Genomic DNA, 25,687 nt, shown 5'->3' with positions numbered 1-25,687 from the left:
TACTCAACATTTTTAGATAGGAAAAAGTATACTTTGACTCCCTCAACTATCGTCCGAGTATGATTCATAACCTCCAACCATAAAACCGGGTATATTGACTCCTCCAACTATCAAAACCGGTGCAAACAATATCCCTCAGTGGTTTTGGCTGACATGGCGCTCACGTGGCAGTCTTGACCGAGTTTTTGTCCTACGTGGCGCTTACGTGGCATTAGAATAAAAACAAAAATAAAAACATATGTGGGACCCATATGTCATTAAAAAAAGTGGGACCCACTATTCATGTGGGACCCACATGTCATCCTCCCTCTCTCTCCCTCCCTTATCTTTCTCACTTCAGGAGCGGCGGCGGTGGCGGCAGTGACGGTGGGGAACGCGCGGTGGAGGCGACGGCTATAGCCTGCGGCCGTCGGGAGGGAGGGAGGGGTACGAGAGGGGAGCCGCCCCGGTGGGGGGGTCGGAGTCGCCGACGACTGGCTAGCGCGGCGGCGGGGGTGGCACGAAGCGGCATCGGCGGTGGTCGGGACGAGGTGGTGGGGAGTGGCGGCGGCGGAGCCGGTGGTGGTGGCGATGGGGAGCGGTCAGGACGACGGCGGTAGGAAGCAACGGGGCGGTGGTCGTGAGTGGCGGCGATTGCGGTGGGGACGAGGCTTGCCGCCTCGAGAACTCTATCCGCCTGCTCTCCCCGACGCTCGCCGCGCCGCTCGTCCACAGCGTCATCTCCAGGGCAGCCGCCGCCGGCTGCGCCGACCTTGCCCTCCAGTTCTTCCGCTTCGCGTACTGCCGCACCGGCTTCAGCCCCGAGCCGTCCACCTTCGCCCTCGCCACGGCAGAAAAATTCTTGGCTAGGCGCCGAACAATCCAAGAACGCACACCCCACACATCGTCGATGACATCGATCGCGCAAAAGAAAAAGACAAAGAGCGCGGTGGCCGGTGGATTGGATATATAACTTAGCCTCGTCGTCTCCAGATGACGGAGTGTCGCCCGCCTTGAAGCAGACGATTCCGCGGCGAAGGCATGCGCCGGCCGGCCCCCCACCACCACCCTGGTGCAGCGCAACGCCGAGCGCCGCGGCCAGCACCATGCGCCTCGCGGTCGTTGTCATCGCACAAGCACCACCGCCCGGCGCCACCATGGCGATGAACGCGGCACCGGGGACGCCGACGAGCGCTCCGGCGGGGAGAGCCAGCATGGAGATGGGGAAGAGGAACATGGGGCTGCACTGTACCTCCATGAGGATTTCACGAGACGAGACGAGAAGCCCCTGAAGATGTTCTCTCCTCCTACACGAACGAAACGAACTAACCAAAGCTAACACCAGGTTCGAGTTGGTGAGCTAGCTAAGGTCCTTTATATAGCCCAGCGATGCATATGCGTGGTCTATCGTCGTGGACTCGTGGGGAACAGGTTCTGGGCGTATTCCGACCGCCACCGCCGCTGCCGCTCCCCATCACCATCCCCACCGCCGCTCCGGCCAAGAGAAAGGCCGAGATGAGAGAGAAATAAGGGAGAGAGAGGGGAGAGGAAGAAGGGAAGGAGAGGGAGGATGACATGTGGATCCCACAACACTTTTTTTTTTGTGTGAATGACATATGGGTCCCACATATTTTTTTATTTTTATTCTAATGCCACGTAAGCGCCACATAGGACAAAGAATCGGTCAAGACTGCCACGTGGGCGCCACGTCAGCCAAAACCACCTCCAAAACCACCGAGGGACATTGTTTGCACCGGTTTTGATAGTTGGAGGATTCGATATTCCCGATTTTGTGGTTGGAGGTTATGAATGATACTCAGGCGATAGTTGAGGGAGTCAAAGTGTACTTTTTCCTTTTAGATATAAACTGCTACTAGTAGTTAGTATTGTATTACTGTAAGCCCAAAAGTAATAATATAATGTGCAGTAGTTCATGCAGAGGCCCGACAGCCCAACACGGCCCATGGAGGCATCCACGTTTTGAACGAGCCTGGTGGTCCCACATGTCATGGCACTAGCAATTTTGTTTTGCTTTCCACTTCCCCACGGGGCCCACACTGGTCGTCGACCATCTCGCCCTCTCTGGACCATCACACCTACCCTGAAATCCGACGGCTCAGAACCATCTTCCAAAACGGATCGGACGGTCCTCGAAGCCCGCAAGACAGCCACGCACGCGGCCCGCGCCGCCCACCCTTTCCTCCTCCCCCCCACCCCACGCAGTCCCCTTCTCCAACCCCGCTTCAAATTTGGATCGCGTCGATTTCACGCGCCGATTCCCCCAAATCGCACACACCCCCACCCCTCGAACGCATAAATACTGATCCCCAATCGAAACGGCTGCCGAAACCCTAGCCCTAGCAATCGAGAGAGAGGGAGAAGATGGCGCGTCCGAGAGGCAGGAAGCGTGCGGCGGCGGCGGCGGCGGTGGCGGAGGAGGACTCCAGCAAGCCGGAGGCTGCAGAGGCGAAGAAGCCGGCCGCGCGGGGGCGGGGGAAGCGTGCCAAGGCGTCGCCCAAGCCCAAGCCGGAGACGGAGTACTTCCCCGAGAAGCGGAATCTGGTGAGGAGGAGGCTTCCCCGATTACCTGTCTCGGATGCGTGCTTCGCTTCGCTTCGTTATGCCCCGATTAGGTTGGGGGGTTTGATTGGTCTGGATTCGTTTTGGCGTTGTGGGCCGCGTGGTGTATTTGGTTGCTGCTTCTGCGGCGAGATTCGTAGTGGTCGGATTAGTCCAAATGATGGTAATGGTGGTTGATGTTGAAATACGAATGGTTAATATGTGACTGGATTTGGCTGGACTATAGGGGCTCCCCATTTCATTAGGAATAGTTTTTGTGTTGAATGTTATGTTGTAGAGTTTGAGCCACATCTGCGTGGGACTGAATTGTACAGTTTATGTTCTTCTAAGTCAGTGTTAGGAATAGTTTTTTTATTGTGAAGTGCTTTGCTATATGAAACGATTACTTGAATTTGTTATCGTGAAGTTTGAGCTATTATTGGAACGATGAAAACTCACATGGGTTTATTTAAGCAGTTCTAGGGCAATTAATTGTTTGGAAATGTGTTTGATGGATATAAAAGGAACGTTTGAGCATAATCAGTTTGTCTTTGCAAACAGGCAAAATGATTACTTATAGTTTTATGGCTAATATTGTGTTACTGTGTTCAGGAGGATCTTTGGCTATCAGCATTTCCGGTTGGGACCGAGGTTTGTTACTTTCTATGGGCCTATCTATTTCTTTCTTTTTTATTTATGGCTGAGTCAATTAGTGATGCATGTTTTGACATACATTCAACTGTGTACTATGTATATTTGCTCCGCTAACTATTATCCATATCCGGGCCTCTCATCTGCAGTGGGAAAACATTGATAAGATAAAGGAGTTCAACTGGAACTTTGAAAATTTGGAGGTACGATGGGCAGATAGTATTCCAATACTACTCTTTTTTTATTATCACACTTGCTTTCAGCATGACATAAGGTTTCCTGTTGGTGAGCAGAAAGCACTAGAAGAAGGAGGGGAGCTTTATGGGAAAACAGTTTACTTGTTTGGAAGCACGGAGCGTAAGTTTTCATACTCGTGCTAGTTTTAAAATTAAATCTCCAGTTCGTGATACATATATTCTCCTACTGGCTTGCTAGCATTTAGTAACTGAACTAAACTGATTATATTAGCTTGTTTTTTTGTGTACTTTATGACATATAACTTGAAGGCCTGTTTTGAATGGTTTAATTTCACAGAAATAGTTATTCCCACAAGAACCATGTTATTTTTCTTTTTTGACGTTCCTGACAGACCTAAATATGAAATCTATCAGTTTGTTTGTTCCCCTGAAATTCACTAATTATGACTGCAGTAGCACCCTGAGAAAATTATATATTTCTCTGAACTTAGATGCACATTGTTGTAGATATACACTTGCATGTTTTTGTCATTACTGAAAGATTCTCTGGACATTTCCAACAATGAAATTGTCCCCTTTAGGACCATACTTCTATTTATTTCTTATGCTGTTTTTCCATGTCAATGTTCGAGTCGCTACTGCCTTTCCTAAGTTGATTGGTATCAGCATTTATTTGTTTTACCATGTGCACTTTAGATATGTTGGGTGTTGTCGTGGAAAAATGTTTTCTTGTCTCTGATATTTTCATTTGTTCTTGGGATGTGCCAGATTGTTTAATAATCATCGATACAGTTTATCTGATTAAATTGTTTTTGCTGACATGCAGCTCAACTATTGGAGGTTAATGGTGAATCGAAGATAGTGCTTATTCCTATAGTTGTTGCTGTAAGTTCGCTTCCATTCTCTTGATATGGAAATGTGCATCTGAGGAAACAGTCCACTTTAGCAAATACTCTTAAATCTGAACATTTATCTCATGCTTATGCCAACTCAACATCTTATCCCGTTTATGCACCATCGCTAACAAGTTGATTTTACTAAGGTGACTATGTTTGTACTTCCTACCTCTGTCATTTTTTAAAGATGCCAGTACAAACATAGTCACCTTAGTTTCATAAAAGCCAATGGGAGTAATTTCCTTGGCGCTGTTTGGAAGAGCTAGCTGCAGCTAGCCAGCCAGCAGCTACAGGTGCTGCAGCCTGCCAGCAGTAAGCGGCTGCTTCCTGCAGCAGCCAAATACGCTGTGCCGCAGGGCTGGGCAGGGCAGCACAGCATAGCCTAGAACACTGCAGTAATGGCCTACCCAATGGCCCCCTTTTTTTTATCACACTATTTTACTCTGGAATTTGTTTGTTTGCTCTTTAACCCTAACCTCTTTAAAATTGAGTATACAGTGCAATTTGGAAAATATTGTTTGGATACTTTATGGTTACAACGTCATTGGCAGTTGACTTGTTTATATATTACCGATTTTACTATTTACTTGCCTCATGTTGAATCTCATTTAGCACTTGCTACCTTTTCTGTGCTGCAGGTTGACTGCCCTTTTCCTCCCTCAGACAAAATTGGCATAAATTCTGTCCAAAGGGAAAATGAAGAGATAGTGCCAATGAAGGCCATGAAGATGGCCTGGGTGCCTTATGTTCCGCTGGAGGATCGGTACTCCCATACTATTAATTCTGAACAATATTTCTTACCATTTCTTTTGAGAACCTGTATCCTTACCTTGCTCCCTCATTAATGGCTTCTGCTTTTACCAATCATCATATGCAGCTTTGTGTTTTACTCATTCTTTTTTGTTGGTCTACAGGCTTAGTAGGATTGACAGTTTGAAAACAAAAATATTTACTCTTGGCTGCACCCAGCGGAGGTTAGTAATTCATGCTTTTTCCCTCCTTACTCGCGATTAATGCTTTATGTCATTTCTGGTTCTATTTTATTTTTGTTTGTTTGTTGGAACGTTATCATCCAGAAGCATGCAACATAAATTCACTGTTAACATCTTTCCCTAGATTTTTTTCTGACTAATTCTAGAGTATCCTCATTTGTATGTTTTGCAGGTCTGCGCTGAGGCACCTCAAAACTGAGAGAGTCAAATTGTTTGACTACTGCATGCCATGTAAGCTGACTTGGGATTATTTCTGTTGGCCTGTTTTGTGTGTACAAATATCTGTTTTCATAGGATTCTTTGAGTGCCTGTTAACTTGAGTGTGGTTCCTTGGCTTGGTCCAGTCCAATTGCAAAATATCCTGCAAGACATCGATGATGTCTTAGTTAAATGGTTGCAATGTCAGTATGCCATGGGATAAGAAGCTTTTTACTAGTCATTCTTTAATTCATTTCCATTCTGTTTCTGTATGACAATTTGTTAATTTCATTGGAATGGGTGAACACTAGATATATTTACATGCTATTGCTGCCATGTCTTTTGACTTTGATGAGCTTTTTAGCTGGCTTATTTGCCTGCGTTGGATGGTTAGTACTTAATTTTAATATAATAATTTGATGCCATTTACATATCCTGTGTTAACTTAGGAAGGCACTTCTTTCCAGCTATGTAACACTGTCTGTAGTGAGCCAGTTTTCAGTGTTGTTTGTGCCTTTAATGTAAGCAATTGTGGCACAAACATAGGCACACTGTGTAAGTCTTGTTATAAAGTGTGTGAGCATGGTGCAAGGTCAACAATCATGCTCAACTGGTTGATCAGATCATTTTATTTACATTGTTACACTTATATGATGCAGAGTGTTTTATGAGAATGGCTGAGAGTGATGTAGTCTGCAAATGAATCTCGTTTAATGTTGTTGCAGATTATATGCCACTGAACCCTCCCGAAGACGAAGATGATACAGTTGTCAACATCATATATCCCCTAGAACCCCCGGTAATCTTCTCTTAGTGTTTTTTGTTATTCCAGTATTGCCTAATAAATTTTCCTCAACATAAGCTATTAGTTTATTTTATGGAGGTATCTTATTAGTGCAAACCTAAAATATTATGTGTAATGGGCAAAACTAAAATAAATTTCTTGGATTGTGATCTTAATTAGGCCTATATTTGGGATTCATTAAGTCAGCTAGTCATTTTAGGGAAGAGCCCAGATGCAGCTGTATCTTCTCCACTGCTATAAACTGCATTGTTAACCTGGGCACCTGGCCTATGTGAGAAGATAAAATTTATCGTGTTTCACTGTTTCCTGCAGCTAAGAATTGATCTTCTCTTATTTGTATGCATCTCTAGGCTGCTTGCATCCATGTCATGATTGCCAGTTATGAATTCGTGTTCTTTTGTCTGTGGTGCTTCATTTGCCTTAGCTTGTGAGGTCAAAACCAACCCACATGCTGCTGGTTCCCCTTGCCTACTTCTATGAAATCGTGACTTTTGCTGCTGTCATTTCTCGCGCTAGCACTCCTGCAATGTTGTATTGTTGTCACCTTCACTATTTTCAGTTGGATGCTTCTGAAGTTTGGTGTCTTGTGTCTGTTGAGTCAGGAGATGTGTACTTCTTTATGCTTCATTAATCTGAAAAAAATATTTCCTATTTTGGTTTATTTATGTGTGCTTCTAGTTGCCTCTGCATGCGGACTATTTTCATCTTTAATTGCTTCTGTGTGCTGATTGTTTTCCTCTACGATTGCTGCTCCAGGATGATTATTTCCTAACTGCTGCCACATGCTTATAAATTCCCTCTTAATTGCTGTTGCATAGACGTACTGATTGTTTCCCTCTAAATCGAATAATTGCTGCTTGCTGGGCTGGCGTTATGGCATTGCTTAGTCTATGTCAGCATAATTGCATAGGTGTACATGTGGTGTTTTCATGCCACCTACACTCAAGTTTGACCGGTAGGCAGTTGTGCAATCATGTCAGTCTTGATCTTTCAGGCTGGTCACTTACAGGTTGTTTTGGTTTGAGGAATCACCACATGAAAACCATCTTGGACAGGACGATCCATCATAGGATCATCCCACAAAATCTGAGGAATGGCTCCATTCCTCATCCAATAGCTTAGCATTTGCTTTTGAGGAATGAGGTGATGGACAAACCCATTTCATTCCTCAAACCAAACAGGATCACTATTGAGTCACTGGATGGAAGCTTAGTTGCAGTGTTTATTTCCTGCTATTGATACAAACATTTCATTGTTCTGAAGCGATAATGTAGCCTGAGTCACTTGGTTCTTAGCTGATATAAACACTGAAGTTATTATGTTCACGTAGATGCCTCCAATGTTGATATTTATTAGATTTACTTGTATTGCTTATGTTCACCTAGATGCCTCCAATGTTGATAACGTAGCAGTCATCAAATTATTTTGTATTCACATTGTACTGCTTATTGCAGATAGTATGTGACTTCGACTGGGAGATGGATGATTACGAGGTTTGTACTAATTTGGTTGTTTTGCTTGATGCTTCCTATGAAAGGCACCTGCATTGAGTCATTCTGTTGCAATGCAGGACTTTGCTGATGAGAAAGTTAAAGATGAGGTGCTACCAGAGGATGAGAAAGAAAAATTTAAGGTGCATCTTAATTTTTTGCTTAAGCTGTCAGAAGAATAGTCAGTCTATAATAATTACCTCACTGAGTACTCCTTCCTAACTGCTGACACATTTCTTTTAACAGGAATTCATAAAGGAGAGGGTTAGAGAAAGGAAAAGAGAGCTAAAACAGGTCATAGTCAAACGAAATGTTAATTGCCTTCACCAGATACTTTAATGCATTCAAGTACTAACTGTTTCTCCAAATCTTATGCAGGCTAAGGAAGCAAGAAAGAAAGCTATTGATGATATGGACCCTAAGGTCAAAGAGGCATTTGAAAATATCAAATTTTACAAATTTTATCCTGTAAAAACTCCAGACACCCCTGATGTAAGCAACGTAAAGGTATGTGACATTGCAGCTCAGGTGTATCTTGGAACAGTTGATTATGCATATAGTTGTCTTGGCTTTAACTCCTGTATCTACTGTATTGCAGGCAAAGTACATCAATAGATATTACAGGCATGCACATCATCTGATGTAATTGCATCCTATCTTGAAATGAGCTATCCAACTTGGAGAGCTGACACCGAAATTTTGAAAGCCGTGGGAGAGATTCCTGGCGACATCTTCAAATTGGGTCTCTTATAGACCCGGGGTGAAAACTTGTTGCACCTTAACTCTGTACTGCAGTTTTCGTCAGATCCTGCCATTCCTTAGAGTATCGCTTCCTTCGGCATTCTTTTTTGTTGTGCGTCGTGTAACATTCTGGGAATAGATTATGTAACCATCAGGCCGTACATCTTGTAAGAGCAAAACAATTGGTTTAGGAAAAATGCTGATTCCTTTCACCGTCCTGTGAAGGTTGCTTGGGTGCAAACCCCTTGATTTTGTCTTAACTGGTCTTGCTTGACATGCCATATTGCTGTTTGTAGTATCCGTGGCCTGTCGAGCACCGATCTTCCTCAGCTTCGACCTCGCCTCCCCTCGTCTAACTTCATTGTTCTTTTTTTTTTTTCAGATAATGTTTGCATTGTTCTTTTGAAATGTTACATTCGAGTGTCTTTTCAAATATTCCTATGTAAGGGGATCAATTAGTCCACGTAAAATGTTGAATCTGACTCGGCAGTGTAGGTTCCGGCGTTTTTTTCGTTCGATGTTGGTTTGGCGTTGAAATCGCATGATTTTATGATTATGATTATTATCAGAGAGATAAAGCTTTCTCATCCAAGTAGAAACTTAGAATTTGCCAGGGTTGAGCCGAATGGGCCGGTGAAACCCAAGTTAGCAAGCTACAGGCCCATCAACATTCGGCCGATACCATCACCACCACCACCGTTACTCTCTCTCCCCCAAATCCCCAAATCTTCCTCTTGACTCGTCGGCGCGGAAGGGCCTGGCCTGGCCGGGACGGGCGGCCGGCGGCGAGGCTGAGCGTCGGGCGTGGCCCCGCGGTGGAGCAGCGCGTCGCGTCGAGGCGTCGGGCGGTGTCTAGCAGCCGGTCTCGCGGCGCATTGGGCCGGCCCCGCGCGGTGGAGCGGCGCGTGGCGTCGCGGCGTCGGGCGGGGCTAGAAGCCGGTCTCGCCGCGGCGCACCGGGTGGCCGGCCCCGCAGGTCTCGGCGGCGCATCGGGCCGCGCGCGCGAGCCACCAGGAGCCCCGGCGACATGCACTGGGTGGCGCATCGCCGCCTCGTCGCGGCGGCGGGCGGCGGGGCGGCGACGCGCCGCCCCGGGTTCAAGCGGGGATGCGCCCATCGCCGTTCGTTGCTCGAACAGATCGACGGCGAGGATCGAAGCGTGTGGTGGCGTAGCCGATACGCGTCGTGAGCTGGCGAGCCACGTGGGCCCGCACCGCGTCCACGTGGCTTCCACTTTCCCTCCACGTCTCCTCCTGCCCCTTGCTAATCCTTCCTTGCAGGGGAGGGGAATCTGCCGCTTTCCTCATCGTCGGCTCCACTTCCACTTCCTCTTCCTCCTCCTCGAGGACGAGGAGGAAATTGGCAGCTGGAGGCTTGGAGCGCGCTGCATCATCTCGCCCGCCCTGCTGCTGCGGCGATCGCCGGAGCAGGGCTGCAGGGGATCCCCACGGCCGCAGCAGCTGTTGTTATCTGGTAAGCAACTAAAGCTCGCTATCTGCTCGACGGAATGCCGCACCGACCAGGAACCAAGTGTTGCTTCTTTCTCGCTTGATCTTCTCTTTGGTAGATGAGTAAATGAATGCACCTGCACTTGGACTCGAGTTTGCTGTGTTACTCGGCGTTAAGCAGCAATTTTCTGTTCCTCCTACTTCGTTTTTCGCCTACTATTCCTTCTTACTTATTTTGAATAATAGACCTTGAACTCATACTTGGAAGCCTGCAGATTCTGTGTGGGGATGGAGGTGGTTCTGCATGAGGGGGATGCCAAAGATTGGGTTTACAAAGGAGAAGGTGCAGCGAATCTAATCCTCAGCTACACTGGCTCGTCACCTTCTATGGTATGCATCGAATAGGTTCTGCTTGTGTCATTATTGGTTACTGACCTATAGTCTCCCGTAAATCGGCGAATTTGATGCATGTGCTTCAAGAAGGATGTTTTACTTTTGATGTTCTGATGATTATAGTTATGAATGTTTGGGTGTCAGGGAGGCGACAGTAGTTCAAGCTCTTTTCATGAGATGTTTTGGATGGTGTTTTATGAGGTGATCTGGAGATGTAGCCTTGTGCTTGATCTAGCTAGGACCCAGCAGTTGGTGTCTAGTCGTTTCTGTCCTAGTTTAGCTAGCTGTTTTTATTTTCCTATAAGACTCTGTTTGTTTGGCTTTCCTCACAAAGCCGGTTTAATGAATGCCTGATTTCCCCCCAAAAAGATGTTTTACCAACTTTGATGCAACGCCCAGGGATGCATGTCCTATGGCCAGAGCTGCACTCTTGAAATGGCAAATGTTTGTATATGTAAATTAGAAAATCCCATACAACTTTCATGTAGTCAAATAGTTTCACTTTAATATTATATAATTCAAAAGAAAATAATCTTAGTTGTGTGATCACACAAAAAGAAGGGGTGGTGGCGGCGCCATCTTAGTTGTGTGATCTGCCTGCCCGGTCTAGTTTTGTTTTTTTGTTCAATTCCTTTTGCTGTATTGCTACAACATTGTTGTTTCCTGTAATGGAAAGAGGGAGAGCAAGGTTCTTCTGTTTTTTAAAAGAAGAGAGGAAAAAGAGAAAATAATCTTATCTTGACTTGGTTGACTAAAATTTTTAGTTTGTGATCAAAGTATTATGTTTCCCTCGTATGATATGTTTACAGGAAAAATGTTTTGATGATGTTTTCTTGAACAGCTTGGCAAGGTTCTGCGAGTCAAAAAGATTCTAAAAGACAAGGGACAACCGGCACCAAACTGTATAGTCTTCTCAAGTCATGAGGAACATCTGTGGGGCAAGATCCCAGGATTGTTGGAATCTGTTAAAAATGATTGCTTGCCACAAGCCTATGCTACAATTGTTATGAGCCAACATTTGGGTGCCAATCATGTTGATGGCGGGGTATGTTTTAAATCCAATTATTTAATGTTGTTACGGTGATATTTATTAGAAATAAATCAACCAACGTTTTCCAATTTAAAATTCTTTTGCTCTATAATTAATGGAAAATTCGGGTTATTTGAAAATACATCCTTGATTAGATAATTGGATCCACTTGACTAAAATGAATAAACGAGGTCTCTTTTTCATGTTCAGGTCCGTGTACGTGTGTCTAAGAACTTTTTCGAGCTTGCTGGAAAGAATGTGCTTGACAACCGTCCTGCATGGAGAGTGAATGCTAGTGCAATTGATGCTGGAGCTGATTCTGCTCTTCTAATTTCTGACCACACATTATTTTCTGGTAAAGTCTTGGCGTTTCAATGTTATTTGAACGCTTCATCTCTTTCCCTTTTGAGTATAATGTGACTCTTGTTTGTACTAAGAAAGAGCAAATATCAGTTAGGTCTGGTGATCTATTAACTCTTTATGATATAACATTTGCAGCAACACTGTTACTCAGTTTATTATTTCTATTTGCATCACATGCTTTAACCTTATTTGTTTGTAAAGAGTGGCAAGTTTGTAATTTATGGTTTTCTAGTCTACAACCAAATAGATAGGATCAAGATTGGTAAGCCCAACTTTCTCCATTACACTTGTGAAACTTGGGATATGTTTGGAAGGATTCATACAATTTATATTTCTCAAGATTCTCCATTATTCTGAAACATGGAAAGAATGAAAGAACCTGCTTGTTTTTTCGAATTTCTAGCTTAACTCTGATCTGTTCCATCCGCAAGAGCTTGTTTCCGTCCTAAAATTGGTAGTTGGTCCAAAATTGATTAGTTTGAATGATTAAAGATGATTCGGTAGTTTTTTACATTGAGCCATTGCTAAATTATTATTCGTAACTTGCTGCTAGATTTTGTTTTTTAACACTATGTTTGTTTTTGGTAATTTTTCTAAACCTCAGGTAATCCTAGAGGAAGCAGTTGCATAGCAGTGGAGATAAAGGTACATTTTGAGCTTTATTTATTTCTTCACTGTTCATCTTTTGTACACATTTCTTTTAACATGCTTTGCCTTCCAGGCAAAATGTGGATTTCTTCCGTCATCTGAATACATATCAAAGGAGAATTCTATCAAGAAACAAGTAACACGGTATAAGATGCATCAGCACCTAAAATTTCATCTGGGAGAGGTATGTTGGTTTTGGGTACCAGATTTTGATTTCACCGCAGCCATAATTTTGAGTACTAAATATATAATAGCACACTACTCTTTTGCTCACTGAAAGACAACAAACTACTCTTCTAGCTGAAATAGATATTAATAGATGCTTCATATTCATTCTGTCACTCTTGGAAGTTGCAATGCTATATCATCCCTTTTGCTTTTCAAATCAGCTTGGTTCTAAACATATTTTTAAACACATTTCAGATATCGAAGACAAGTGAATACGATCCCCTAGATTTATTTTCTGGATCAAAAGAAAGAATACATATGGCTATCAAGTCATTTTTTTCAACTCCTCAGAACAACTTTAGAATTTTTGTGGATGGTTCTTTAGTTTTTGGTGGCATGGGAGGTGGCGCAGATAGTGTTCATCCTAATGAAACAGAGAAATGTCTTGAAGATCTGAGCAAGGTTACTGGCTTACAACTATCTGACTTTATTGAGCTCCTGTCAGAGGCAATCTTTAAGTCTGGAGTGTTGGGTAAACTTTTAGCCACTCAAAAACTGGATGATCATGACATCGAAGGGGCGATTCATCTGTACTATAACATCATTTCTCAGCCTTGTTTGGTATGCAAAAGTATAACTGATACAGAACTTCTGCGCAAGTACTCCACCTTGCATTCTCTTCCATTGGACAAGAGTGAGAAGATTGTCAGGGACTTTCTTATCTCTGCTACTGCAAAAGATTGTAGCCTAATGATCAGCTTTCGACCAAGACAGAGTGGAACAACAGATTCTGAGTACGATTCTGTATTTCTTGATTCAGTGAACCAAAGCTATGATTACAAGGTATTGATGTGATATGTTTCTTGTTTGAGAAGTTCGATAAGTCATCTAGTTCCTTGTGGAACAATTGTTTTTTTCTTTCTAAAAACTCTTTTTATTAATGTTTCTTTCCCACCAACCCATTGATTTGCACATTTGTTGTTGCAGGCATATTTTATTGATCTGGATGTGAAACCCTTGGATAAGATGGTACATTACTTTAAATTGGATCAAAAGATAGTCAATTTCTACACTAGAAATGGAGAAGTTGGGGGAGATCCACGTGATCCTCCAAAGGGAGGTGGCCCTAGGTGACACAAAGGTTCAGCTCCAACATTGACGACCTTGAAATATAAAGGGCATAGGACAAGTGTCTGTTGTATCTTGGTGATTGTTGTGTTTCTACAAGTGTGCATGTCCAATGTGCAGGTTCTCCTCCCTTCTAGGGAAAACGTGTAAGTGAGTGGTAGTTGTTGTAGTACATCCTGTATACCGTGTGGTTTGCCTCAGCAGCAGGCCGAATTTTCAGTAGACAAACATTAAGAAGAGTTAATAAACTGTATACTGAGGCATCCACGTTTACCTTGGAAATCTATGATAAATTCCCGTATACTCAGCTTGCTGTGAATCTGTGATCTGAGTTCTGACATCCTAGTGCGGCCTGGCAAGTTAGTCGTTTCTGTACTTTCTTTTCCGGAGTATTTTCAGTGTAGGCGTATTGTGATTTTGTTGCGCTAAATGTCTAAAATGAGGTCATCCGAATGCAGAAAGTGTTTCTTATTCTTCTGATATTGCTTGTCTATATATGCAATATCTAGGCTCTAGAATGCTAAAGGCTGTTAATTATGTATAGGTATAGCCCATGGAGTCATGGATAGGTTAAAGTTGTTCTAACCACCAACATCCACAGAGGAGACGTGGCTGCGTATTGCGAGCGCAACACTAACCTACAAGTACGAACAGTTAGGAATTGCAGTTAGGTTCGTTGCCTACTTGCCTACTACCAACCAGCCGTTAATCTTGAAGAAATGTCCATATATGACTATACTGAAGGACACGGGACACCTGCTTGGCATCACCAGACACCAAGTGAAAAATGTTAACCGTGTTCTAGAAATGTAGAGTAGCGAGCTAGAGAGTTGTTGATGACAAATTGGTAGAGCTAGCCAATGAAGAGACGCATCAAGGAGATACTTCTACTCGAGGAGTTGAGCTACCATTCACTGCCACCTGAAAGGCTGAAAGGCAGCAGTATAAAAGCCAAGCAAGATATTTGTAGGCTGTAGTTAGTTAGCTCGATCAAGGACCGCGGCAGCAAAGCACCCGCTACACCGGCATGCACGGCTCTGCCGTGGTGGAAGACTCGATCTACACGGATACGTAGCAGCTAGGGGAGAGCTGAGCTCTCTCGCACCAGTCCGTCCATGTCGAAGAAGACGGTGCTCAGGGTGGACACCTCCTGCGACAAATGCAAGCGCAAGATCCTGCAAACCGTCTCCGGCCTCCAAGGTACTTTTTTATCATCAAAGAAAATACTATAATTTTAACTTATATCTAATTGTATTTATATTATTCTTTAAATATGACGAGTAGTCAAATATTATGCGATAAGTCAACGATATCATATATATTTTTAAACAAATGTACTAATATGAAGCATTAACAGATCGAAGAAACAAGCAAATGAACTGTTGATTCTAAATTACAAAGTGCAAAAAGAATGTGATATGTGTCCATGTTGATCAGGTGTTGACAAGATCGATATCGACTCGGAGAAGGGAACGATGACGGTGACCGGCAGCGCGGACCCGGTGGACGTGATCGAGCGGACGAGGAAGGCCGGGAAGCGCGCGGAAGTCGTGACCATCGGGCCGCCGCCGGCGTCGTCGTCGTCCAAGCCGTCGACGGAGCAGCAGCAGATCAAGAAGCAGGCGCCGGCGGCCGAGGAGAAGGTGTACACGGCGGCCGCGGAGAAGAGGGCGCCTGAGCCGCCGGCCACCGTGTACGTCCACTACATCCCCGCCTCGACGTGGTCGGCTCCGGCGTGGCCATCCTACGAGTACGACCAGAGCGTAGTCTACCACCAGCAGGATCCCCCTCCAGCTTGCTCCATCATGTAACTAACTAAATAACTATATACTCATCGTTTCATCATGTAACTAGATCGATCTCGTGTGTATCCTCATTAGTGATAGCTTCTTATGTCGATCACATCTACTGGAAATTTAGAAATTAATTAATTATATCATGATCAAGATTCAAGAGCATGAAGCCATCTTGCTAGATAGTGCTTCAGGAGGACGGACGGCCTCCTGCAGCTGGCATCTCACTCTGACAGGCCGGCGCTGGAGACGAATGGAGCCGGTGACATCGACCCAGACGCCGTTGGGTGCACCGTACCTCAGCATGGACGGCCGGGATGCGGCCAGCTCTCATCATTCTGATCGATCTTGCAAGAGCATCTTCATTACTAAACTTAATCACCGCGGACGCGGACGACTGCAGACTGCAACCAATCGGCGTCGGCGCCGTCCACGCCGGCGGAGCAGCAAAAGATGCCGCCGGCGGCCATCGTGCACGTCCACGATGTCTCTTCGTGGTCGGCGCCGGCGAGGCCATCCGCCATCCAACGAGCTGACCCGTACTCGATCATCATCTTATCATCAGAGATATTCAGATCATGCATGCCATTTATGATGTGAAGTAAATCTCGCATGCATCCTCATTACTCACCAGTGAAGTCCTTGCATCTGTCGTTTTTCAGATGGTGTTCTTGGGGTCATCGTTTCAAACTCCGACCCTCCTTGGGACATCTGACAGCCGTTGGATCATGCCATTTGCGGCCCAGATAAACGGAAAATTATTCAGGGCCACAGCCTCCGGCTCGGTCAGTCACGATATTATTGCTGGTTTGAGGATTCGGAGAGTAAATCTCCGAACCCTCTTGGGATATATGGCTACGGTTCGATCAAGCTTATGCGTCCCAGATCGAACACAGGAAGTCGATCCCCTTCAGCTCCATGCCTCCATCGTACAGCAGACTACGAAGTACTCATCAGATCATAGTATCATCATACCAGGCATCTGATAGCCGTTCGATCACGGCCTTTGCGGCTCATATAAGCGGTCCATTTGTGGGTACTGGGACTACTGGGTAGCCATGTCAGGCACGTGACAGGTTGTATGGGCTTTTTTTTATATGGGCCGTAAACGCGATGCGTCCAGTAGTGGCAACTTTATTATTAATCACACCAATAATAAATCGAATTAATTGATCATAGAGTGATCTACCGTAACCAATCTTGCTAGCTACTGGCTAGTGCTTCAGGAGGACGGCCTCTGGAGTGGCCGGTGGCGAGTCCTCGGCCGCCACCTCTGGCTCGCCCTTGTAGCGGTAGAAGTAGGAGCAGACGAGGAAGTAGACGAAGTTGATCGCCGCGAACACGGCCATGGCGTAGTAGAAGTGGTCCAGCTTCCCGGCGTTGATGTCCTCGGCGACCCAGCCCTGCCCGCCGCCGCGCCGCCTCGTCCTCGCGTTCACGACGTTCACAACCGCCGTGGCCAGGTAGCTGCTCGCCCCCTGCGCGCAGTAGAACGCCGCGTTGGCGAGCGTGCGCATCTGGTCCGGGAACTCCGTGTTGTAGAACTCCATCTGCCCGATCATGTTGAACGCCGCCGAGACGCCCATCACGGCGAGCTGCGGCGCGAGCACGAACACCGACATCGGCGACGTCCCGCCGTTGTCCAAGGCGGAGGCCCGGCGCCTGCGCTCGACGACGGCCGCGACCACGAGCGCCAGGCCGCTGATCGCCACGCCGACGCCCTGCCTCTGCAGCACCGTGATGCCGCCCTCCACCCCGGTGACGCGCTGCGCTGCGCGGGCGACGAGCAGATCGTAGACCGGCACGAAGAGCACGATGGCGAGGTTGAATATGGCGGCGATCGACACGGGCGGGATGGTGAAGCTCCTGCCCATGTGGAGGTCCATGGTCAGGGCCTGCAGGAACGTGTAGTTGGTCAGCTCCGCCACCGAGATGAACCACATCACGCCGGAGATCCACACGGGGACGATCTTGACGAGGCACTTCACCTCCTCCACCTGCTGCACGCTGCACAGGCTCCACGGCCTCGCCGGAGATCCGTCCGGCCGTATCTCGTCGGCGTCGGCGGTTACAATGGCCGCCTTGTTCAGAAAGCTCAGCTGCAACGTGAGTGGGAGCTTGAAGACGCGGCTGGTTCCCGTTCCAGCTGCGACGACGACGGGAGGATTGTACAGAACGGCCTCCTGCTGCCGCGCGTCGCGCGGGTGAGGCAGCGTGAGCCTCCGCTTCCGGCACGACGCGACGACCACCCGCGCGACGCTCGAGAAGATGCTGCCCTCGGCCGGCACGCGGACGTACAGCGGCGTGCCGGCGAGGAACACGGCGAAGGTGGCGGCCACGAGCGCCGTGGGGATGCCGAAGCCGAGGCCCCAGCTCACCTTGTCCTGGATGTACGCGATGAAGGTGAGCGCCATGAACGAGGCCATCATGGTGACCACGTAGTACCAGTTGTAGAAGCGCTTGAGCCCCGCGGGCTCCTCGGCGCGCCGTCGTCGCTCGTCGGCTTCGTTGCTGCTGCTGCCGCTGCTCGCGTCGTCGTGGTCGAACTGGTCCGCGCCGAACGGCAGGCTGGTAGGGTTCGCGCCGCCCGTGGCCACGACGAGCAGCGCCATGCCGATGTAGAGCACGGCGCGGTGGAGGCCCGACGGCCCCGCGCACGTGCCGGCTTGCCGTGCCACGTCGCTGCACGACGGTGGCTTGAGCTGACGGATCGTCGCCGATAGCGTGATGACCACCATTGCCTGCATGGGCGAGAGGAGATCACGGATAAGCAGCCATTAATTTCGTCTCTTAACCTGATAAGCGAGAGATGGATGATGAGAGTGGACTCCAAACTCTCCAGAACATTCCCTCGTTAATTATTCGCATATTATCCGAATAGTTATGAAAATATTTTTAAAAAATCAATAAAATTGATTATGACAAATTAACCTATATTCATTGCATCTTATATTTAAATTAAATTAAATTTTATATGTTTCTAAATAAATTTATCTTGTTTATTTAAAAAAAATCATAATTATTTGAATGACATGTATAAATAACAAGATATATCTTTCGAGAATTTATAAATAGTTTTCTGATGGGTCATGGATGCAATGCTGATCACTTACGACAAAGGCGGCGACGGCTCCGAACAAGAGGGTCCAGAACCTGCCGCAGAACGCATCGGCGACGAAGGCTCCGACCACCGGCGAGAAGCTGTAGGTGCCACTGAAGACGTTGGCCACGCTTGTTGCGGCATTCGGCTTCATGTTGTAACGTTTGATGAGGTAGTTGGTGACGGGCTGGGCGAACGCGTTCAACGCCATGGCGATTGCCAGGTAGAGCCCTGCTTCCACGCACACCAAAAAGCATTTGGGCATTAGCTCACAAAGCAGCACTCTTAAATTGTTCTTGCTTTTTTAAAAAACAAAACAGTGGCTCAAATTTTGAACTTATCATGAACTGTAGTACTACCTCTGTAAAAAAACAATTTAATATTGAATGAAACATTTTTATATTCAGAATTGTTGCAGTAGAAAATATCTCGTTCAATATTAGATGGTTTTTTTCGAGATGGAGAGAGTACGAATTCATGAGCAGACAGGAAGGAAAGAGAGACCGATCATGAACCCGACGGCTTTCCATCCTCTCGGCCTCCGCGACGCCCTGCCTCCGGCCTCATCCACGGCGAGGCTGGTCGTCTCCGGCTGTCGCCGGGACGCGCTCGCCGTGCGAGCCATGGATGCTGCTGCCCTTCCGCCCTCACACATTTCCAGTTGCCAATGTGGCTGATTACTTCTGTTGACGTGGGTGATTTGAATTGAGAGATGGACAGATACAGCGGGCGCTGATCCCAGTATTTGTACCCGCGAGCCGCGAGAAAAAGTAATCAGGTGTGGTTTTCCCTTGTTTCTCCTGGGCTAGATCGGCACTGTCTCGTGTAATCCTCTGTTTCGTTGACAGAAAAATGAGCCGGGTGACTTTGTGAAAGAGTCAAATGTCGTCAAATTTCACTTGGTTGGTACTGTTGCATGCAGTTGTGCATGAATGATTTTTTTTTCCTTTTATTGATCGGAAAACAGCTGAATAAACTATCTTGCCTTTTGCGGCATGTGGATGTGTACCTTTTTTCCCGGAAGAAGGCTGTTAGCAGTATAATATGAAGGTTTAAGTTAGCCTTCAACCTGAAGAATTCTGTTAGGACATGTCATGTAATTAAGTATAGGAACTAGAAGCAGCCCCATCTCCTTCGAGGAACTAACGTACGTTCACTCAGATACATAGAACGAGTCTTGGTAATTATTAACACGAATCCCATATTACCATTCGTCTTCTGGAACGTGTTCGGAATGGATATGTATAAACGTACTTGTGACTTGTGAGTGCGTATGCACTGTAAAGTCCAGCGGGATCAATTTTAAACCCCCAAATATCACGTCCCTAACGAGCCGGGCTATATTCAAATGGGATGATACATCAGGGAAGACGTATCTGTGAACGGAGCAACAAACGTCAATGCTTTTGTCTTCTCTCTTCTTCGCGTGTGAACGTGTGATCCGAACTCCGAAGAAACACGCCTTGCGCACGACGGTTTCGCCGGCCGCGCGTTCAGGAGTCACGAATTCACGATCATCATCTAGCGAAAGCCGAAAAGCTGCTTGGTCCTGGGAACCACTGGAATGTGACAGCAAGCGGCGCATTTTGTTAATGTGAGATGTGAACCATATCCTCCTTATCTGTCTTTATTTAATAAAATTGCTTAAGTTTCAAAAAAGAAGAAGAAGATGTGAACCATGTCATGTGAAATCAGTGATCCCCCGAAGCAGGACTGCAGGAAGAACAGTGAGTGCAGAGAGCCGCGCAGCCACTGCTAATGGGCGCGCCCAGCCGCCCGCGCGGTCTCCTCCTATAGTACAGTACTAGTACCACCTACTACTACAACAGTGTAGTATTACTACTAGTAACAGTATAGTAGTAATAACAGTATAGTACTACTACTACTAGTAGTATAAAAGTAGTAGTAGAGGTAGTAGGCAGTCCTAGTAGTAATAGGTGGTACGTATGTAAAGTATGCATATTTAAAAAACTGAAAACAAAAAAAAACACCACGTGTATACAAAGTTTGTTGTATACACGTATACAAAGTTTATATATGTAAATACATACATATTTAAAAAACCGAAAACCAAGAAAAAAACACCACGTATACAATTTTTGTATTCATATGTATACAAACTTTGTATACGCATGAATACGAAATTTATATATATGTATATGTTAAAATCGAAAGAAATAAGGGGAAAAACCAGGAAAAAACAAAAAGAAAAACTGAAAATAAAAAACGAGAAATGCGCGCACGTTTTGCTCCCGCGCCATTCCACTGCGGCCCCCCTCTCCGCGTATGCCACGTGGCTGTGCCGTGCGGGAGGGGAGGCGCGCGACTGATCGCATTTTAGCGATTTCGGCCTACGCTCGCATGGCGCTTATCCGCGCGGAAAATAGGCCAGAAATACTATGCAGGTGTGTTCTTTTCTTAACTTTCTAGCCTTTACTTTCTCCTTTTTCATGTACACGTCCTCTCAAACTACTGAACAATATATTTTTCAGAAAAAAAATCTATATAAAAGTTAATATAAAATCATTTTTAAATTCTTTTAGCTTAATACTTAACAATGCGCTGCTTCATTTATCGTGTATAGGAAATGTGCTATCAACTAGTACTATAAATGAAGCACCCTTAGACTAGAGGCTTGATCTGCTAGCGCTTGCCCGAATCCGCTGGGGTCGCTAATTTTTTTTAGATAATGGGAATTTATAAAACCCGGCTTCTACACCAACGGGGGTGTATACAGCCACAGAAAATCCGACCAAACAAGCTCAGTTCATACACACATGTTCACAAACAAAAGGATCACAAAGGCTCAAGCACCTTACATAAAACTAAAAGAGCACAAAGACTTCCAACGCCTTTCAAAGTAAAAAGACCTTCCAAACAAACTAACGACCACATTACTCCTTTAACCGCTTTTCTCATGTTCCATCCATCTTTACCAAAGAAGTGCATGACAGATGTCTCTAACAGTTTGCATCCTTCTTTCATCACATCGCGCTAATCTTCTTTAAGCAGCAAGGACCATTCTCGAGCCCAATACGTCCCCCTGAAAATAACCTGCAAGTAAGAGTTAAAATTGGAGCCATTGAAGACCACATCATTTCTACAAATCCACATTACCCACAACAACGCCGCAATCCCTATAAAAATTTGTTGCTTTAGCCTAGATTGCAAACCCTTTAGCCAAATCCCAAACATATTAGCAACATTGTTAGGCGGATTTATCCCAAATGTTATAAAAAGGGTACTCCAAATAAATCTAGCAACATAACAATCAAAAAAGAGATGTTGTATCGTTTCATTGTGGTTACAAAAACAACACTTAGTGTTGCCCTTCCAATTTCTTTTTGCTAGATTGTCCTTAGTGAGAATCACTCTCTTCTTTAAAGTGGGGGACCTCCACCTCCCCCACTTTCACCCGGCCTGCACCACCATTCCTCTCCGAGCTAGCAGCTCCCCCCTTCTCCTCTCCCTTTCTTCCTATATCATCCATTTTCCTCTCAAAAGCTGGACGTTGTGACCCAAATCCTCTTGCTAACCCTCTCCCTGGTCTTCCTGCAAAACCGCTGCGCCTTGGGCCAAAACCACGAGCCCCTCTTGGGCGGTAACCATGCCTCTACCACCTCTGACCGAAGCTACCCTGCTGCCCAAAACCATAGCCCGGATCAAACCCCATGCGACTTCCCTGAAAGCCTGTTCCAAAACCTTCCTCCTCCTCCCTGAAGCTACCTCTTTGCCCCTAATCTTTGTTGCTGCACCCATCGTAATTATCTTTCCTCCTTGCCATCCCTCCCTTCCGAACCTCCTTCTTCTCCTCTTCGGCTCTAACCTGCAGCTCGCCGCCTACACACAGACCCCCTTCTTCGCCGCCTCTTTGCCTCCCTAATGGGGAAACTGTTATAATCAATCAAGTAAATGTTTACTTGATTATTCTATGTTAATTAAAGGATTATAAAAAAAGATTAAAAAGATTTTTCAAGATGATTAATATATAATATATCACTTTACAAATATGTAGGCTCAAATTCAACTTCTATAAATTGTAACAAACATAACAAATTAACACAAACCGTATATACAACTTGTAGAGGTGAAGTGATATATTATATATTAATTCATATTGTCATCATTTTTAACAACATAGGGATTCTAACAATAAAACATCTCACGTCATATCATAATTTGAGTTATTTTGAGATAGAGAAATTATATATATATATATAACTGCTTGATATCTTAAGGGTTTCAAAAGTGTTTTTGAAAGACCAAATTAACCCCCAAAGTTCTTATCTTTCTTTGACGTATGTAACAAATTAAGCTCGATCTTATGCTTAACGGTCAGAATAATATTCAACTGAGATCATCAAGGAAAACGTGTATATTAGAACAGCGCAACGAATTAACGTCAATGCTTAGTCGTCTTAGCATGTCACGAAGTCATCCATCGCGCAAAAACGTTTAGGAACAGCAAGCGCATGCAGAGATCGGCGTTTTTTCTTGCGTGTCGCCCGATCGAAGCAGGAAGTCCAGTGTAGTCCGTGCGCAGAGCCACCGCGACTGGATGGTAATAAGGAGAAAGAATGATCTAACTTAACCGAAAAAATCAGATTCTGGTTTCTAGATGGTAGTACAGGTCGATCAATTGTAATTACCTCTATGAGATTTTGTGGAGTTGAATGTTCTAGCTCCACAAACCTATAAATCTGGATGTTTAATTTCATTAATATCATTTAAATGAATCATCTTATTTTCATGATGAAATATAAAATTTTAAAACACTATAATTTAACACATAAATTTCAAATCAACTGTGGATTTAAAATATGAAGCTACACCAAACAGAATAGCTATGGTCGCAACCGTGATCACAACCGGTCTTTTACAAAATTGGTGTGCATGCACACACGCACGAACTGATGCACTTTCTCGTATTTGGTACTCCCTTTTAGATTATAAATCTTTTTTGACTTTTTTTGAAATTAAACTATTTTAAGTTCGATTAAGTTTGTAGACAAATATTGTATTATTTACAATATTAAATTAGCTTCATTAAATTTGTAGTTGAATATATTTGTTTTGGTTTAAAAATATTATTATTATTTTATATAATATGAAACGAATGGAGTAGTGAATTTGATGCCAAAAATGAGCAACAATTCAACCCCACACCGAGAGAATACTTCATCAGCATAATTCATCACCGGTCACTTCTTGTTGGTTAGGCTCCTCGACCCGTGGAACAGACCATCCGAATTTCTTGTGATGCTCCCAAATTCCAAACGCGGCGCCTACCAAGAAAATCCCCGAAAGCTGCACACCGAAGGCCCTGTACTCCCATGATACGCCGGGCGAGAGGATGCTGAGGAGCGCACACACGATCCCCTGGGAGAGCGTGGTGCCTACGAAGACGACGGAATCCTCGAACGCCATATGCTTTGCGATGACCTCCGCACGATCACGATCAGAATCCGGCGCTGCCGCCGCCGCCTGCATCGTCTTCGGTTGGTAAGGCTCCTCGATCTGGGAGACGCAGACAGACCATCCAAATTTTCTGTAATGATCCCAAGCTGGAACCACGGCTCCGATCAGGAAAATGACCGAGAACAACAATCCCAAGGTCCGGTGATCCACTGATATGCTGGGCCAGAGGAAACTGAGGAGCGCACACAAGATGCCCAGAGAGAGGGAGATGACTGTCAAGACGACGGAACACGTCAGTTTCCTACGCATTGCTCCGCAGCTTGCATCAAACTCCATTGTCTTTTCTCCTCCCTGCAGATCAGTCATAATAACACCAGTCAGTACAGTACGTCCTCCAAGTTCGCCTAGTATACATTGACGGGCCGGGAGCCGGATATATCGAATCCGACACGGCTGGGAACCGCATCGACTCCGACACGGATGCGGTGCGGCTGGAAAAGGAATTTCGTGTAGATGGGCAGCAAATCACCACGCCGCTGTATGAGAGCAAGTATAATACGTAGTAAGAAAGTTTAGCCGACCGTAGTGTGCCCATAGTGGCAAAAGTAGTGAGGTGGCAGGAAAATGAGTGGAGAGAGGGAGGGAGCAGGTGGCTAAATAGTCGACGACACACTCCCTCCAGGCGTAAGAGGCCGCACATGATTAATTGAGTGTTTGAGAAGGAGGGGATTGAGAAGATTGGGAAGATACGCAAAACGAGGTGAGCTATTAGCACATGATTAATTAAGTATTAATTATTTTAAACTTAAAAAAAATGTATTAATATGATTTTTTAAAGCAACTTTTCTATAGAATTTTTTTTAAAAAAAACACACCGTTTAGTAGTTCGGGAAGCATGCGCGTGGAAAACAAAACTATCTTTCTCTCTTTCTCCTGCGCTCGAACGCAGCCTCGTCAACATGATTGTGGGGTCCACGTGAGGTCAGACTAGTTGCTTTCTTATGAAAACGAGTGGACATGAAGAAAGAGGCAGAAAATTAGAAGAAGAAGATAAAAAAATGCATTTAAATTTGTGGGTAGATGATGTAGGCCGTGTTTAGATTTAAACTTTTTTCTTTAAACTTTTAACTTTTTCATCACATCAAATATTTGGACATATGCATGGAGCATTAAATGTGGACGAAAAAAAATCCAATTGCACAGTTTGCATGTAAATTGCGAGACGAATCTTTTGAGCCTAATTATGTCATAATTTAACAATGTGGTGCTACAGTAAACATTTACTAATGATGAAATAATTAGGCTTAATAGATTTGTCTCGCAGTTTATAGGTGGAATCTGTAATTTGTTTTGTTATTAGTCTACGTTTAATACTTTAAATGTGTGTCCGTATATTTAAAAAAAATTTAGCACACGAAATAAACACAGCCAAAATAGCTAACTATTGTACACAATAAACTCTTGTTAACCTAAATCTAGCTTATCCTGACTCCCCCAAATGTGCTTGTTCACATGGCGTTGTCCTAAGTGATCATCTTTGGCGTAATGACATCCAAATGAGCAACTTTCTGCTTGTCCATGGCGGCAGCCGTGTGTCGGTGGCTTGAGGAGCCACTCTGCTCGGCATGTCGGTGTCCACAGCAGCCATTTTCTTCTCGCTCACAGCCGGAATGGTGGCGGCCGGATCGAT

At 45.2% G+C, this 25,687-nt stretch overlaps 4 protein-coding genes across 4 annotated transcripts; 3 read left to right on the top strand and 1 right to left on the bottom strand.

Moving 5' to 3' along the window:
- The first annotated feature begins 2,208 nt into the window (after positions 1-2,208).
- On the top strand, positions 2,209-8,768 carry LOC127770426 (protein HEAT INTOLERANT 4). Its single transcript, XM_052296147.1, has 14 exons — positions 2,209-2,541; positions 3,151-3,189; positions 3,339-3,392; positions 3,483-3,546; positions 4,213-4,271; positions 4,921-5,045; positions 5,197-5,256; positions 5,447-5,505; positions 6,198-6,271; positions 7,732-7,770; positions 7,848-7,910; positions 8,014-8,061; positions 8,146-8,274; positions 8,366-8,768. The coding sequence occupies exons 1-14, from the start codon at positions 2,362-2,364 to the stop codon at positions 8,411-8,413; spliced, it is 1,041 nt and encodes a 346-aa protein (XP_052152107.1). The 5' UTR covers positions 2,209-2,361; the 3' UTR covers positions 8,414-8,768.
- An 826-nt stretch (positions 8,769-9,594) lies between these two features.
- Positions 9,595-14,005, top strand: LOC127770424 (inositol-pentakisphosphate 2-kinase IPK1). Its single transcript, XM_052296145.1, has 8 exons — positions 9,595-9,981; positions 10,232-10,346; positions 11,191-11,394; positions 11,590-11,734; positions 12,347-12,387; positions 12,464-12,574; positions 12,814-13,401; positions 13,546-14,005. Exons 2-8 carry the CDS (start codon positions 10,245-10,247, stop codon positions 13,690-13,692), a joined length of 1,338 nt encoding a protein of 445 aa, XP_052152105.1. The 5' UTR covers positions 9,595-9,981; positions 10,232-10,244; the 3' UTR covers positions 13,693-14,005.
- Positions 14,006-14,682: 677 nt separating this feature from the next.
- Positions 14,683-15,594, top strand: LOC127770428 (heavy metal-associated isoprenylated plant protein 43-like). The gene is made up of 2 exons (XM_052296148.1): positions 14,683-14,886; positions 15,124-15,594. The coding sequence occupies exons 1-2, from the start codon at positions 14,802-14,804 to the stop codon at positions 15,495-15,497; spliced, it is 459 nt and encodes a 152-aa protein (XP_052152108.1). The 5' UTR covers positions 14,683-14,801; the 3' UTR covers positions 15,498-15,594.
- A 1,003-nt stretch (positions 15,595-16,597) lies between these two features.
- LOC127770429 (protein NRT1/ PTR FAMILY 2.13-like) lies at positions 16,598-19,255 on the bottom strand. Its single transcript, XM_052296149.1, has 3 exons — positions 19,084-19,255; positions 18,593-18,810; positions 16,598-18,220 (listed from the first exon to the last, which is right to left on the bottom strand). Exons 1-3 carry the CDS (start codon positions 19,232-19,234, stop codon positions 16,694-16,696), a joined length of 1,896 nt encoding a protein of 631 aa, XP_052152109.1. The 5' UTR covers positions 19,235-19,255; the 3' UTR covers positions 16,598-16,693.
- Positions 19,256-25,687: the final 6,432 nt, after the last annotated feature.

Source organism: Oryza glaberrima, chromosome 4, assembly GCF_000147395.1.
Source record: "Oryza glaberrima chromosome 4, OglaRS2, whole genome shotgun sequence".
NCBI classification, from domain to species: domain Eukaryota; kingdom Viridiplantae; phylum Streptophyta; class Magnoliopsida; order Poales; family Poaceae; genus Oryza; species Oryza glaberrima.
This window is presented reverse-complemented; position numbering and strand designations above follow the sequence as displayed.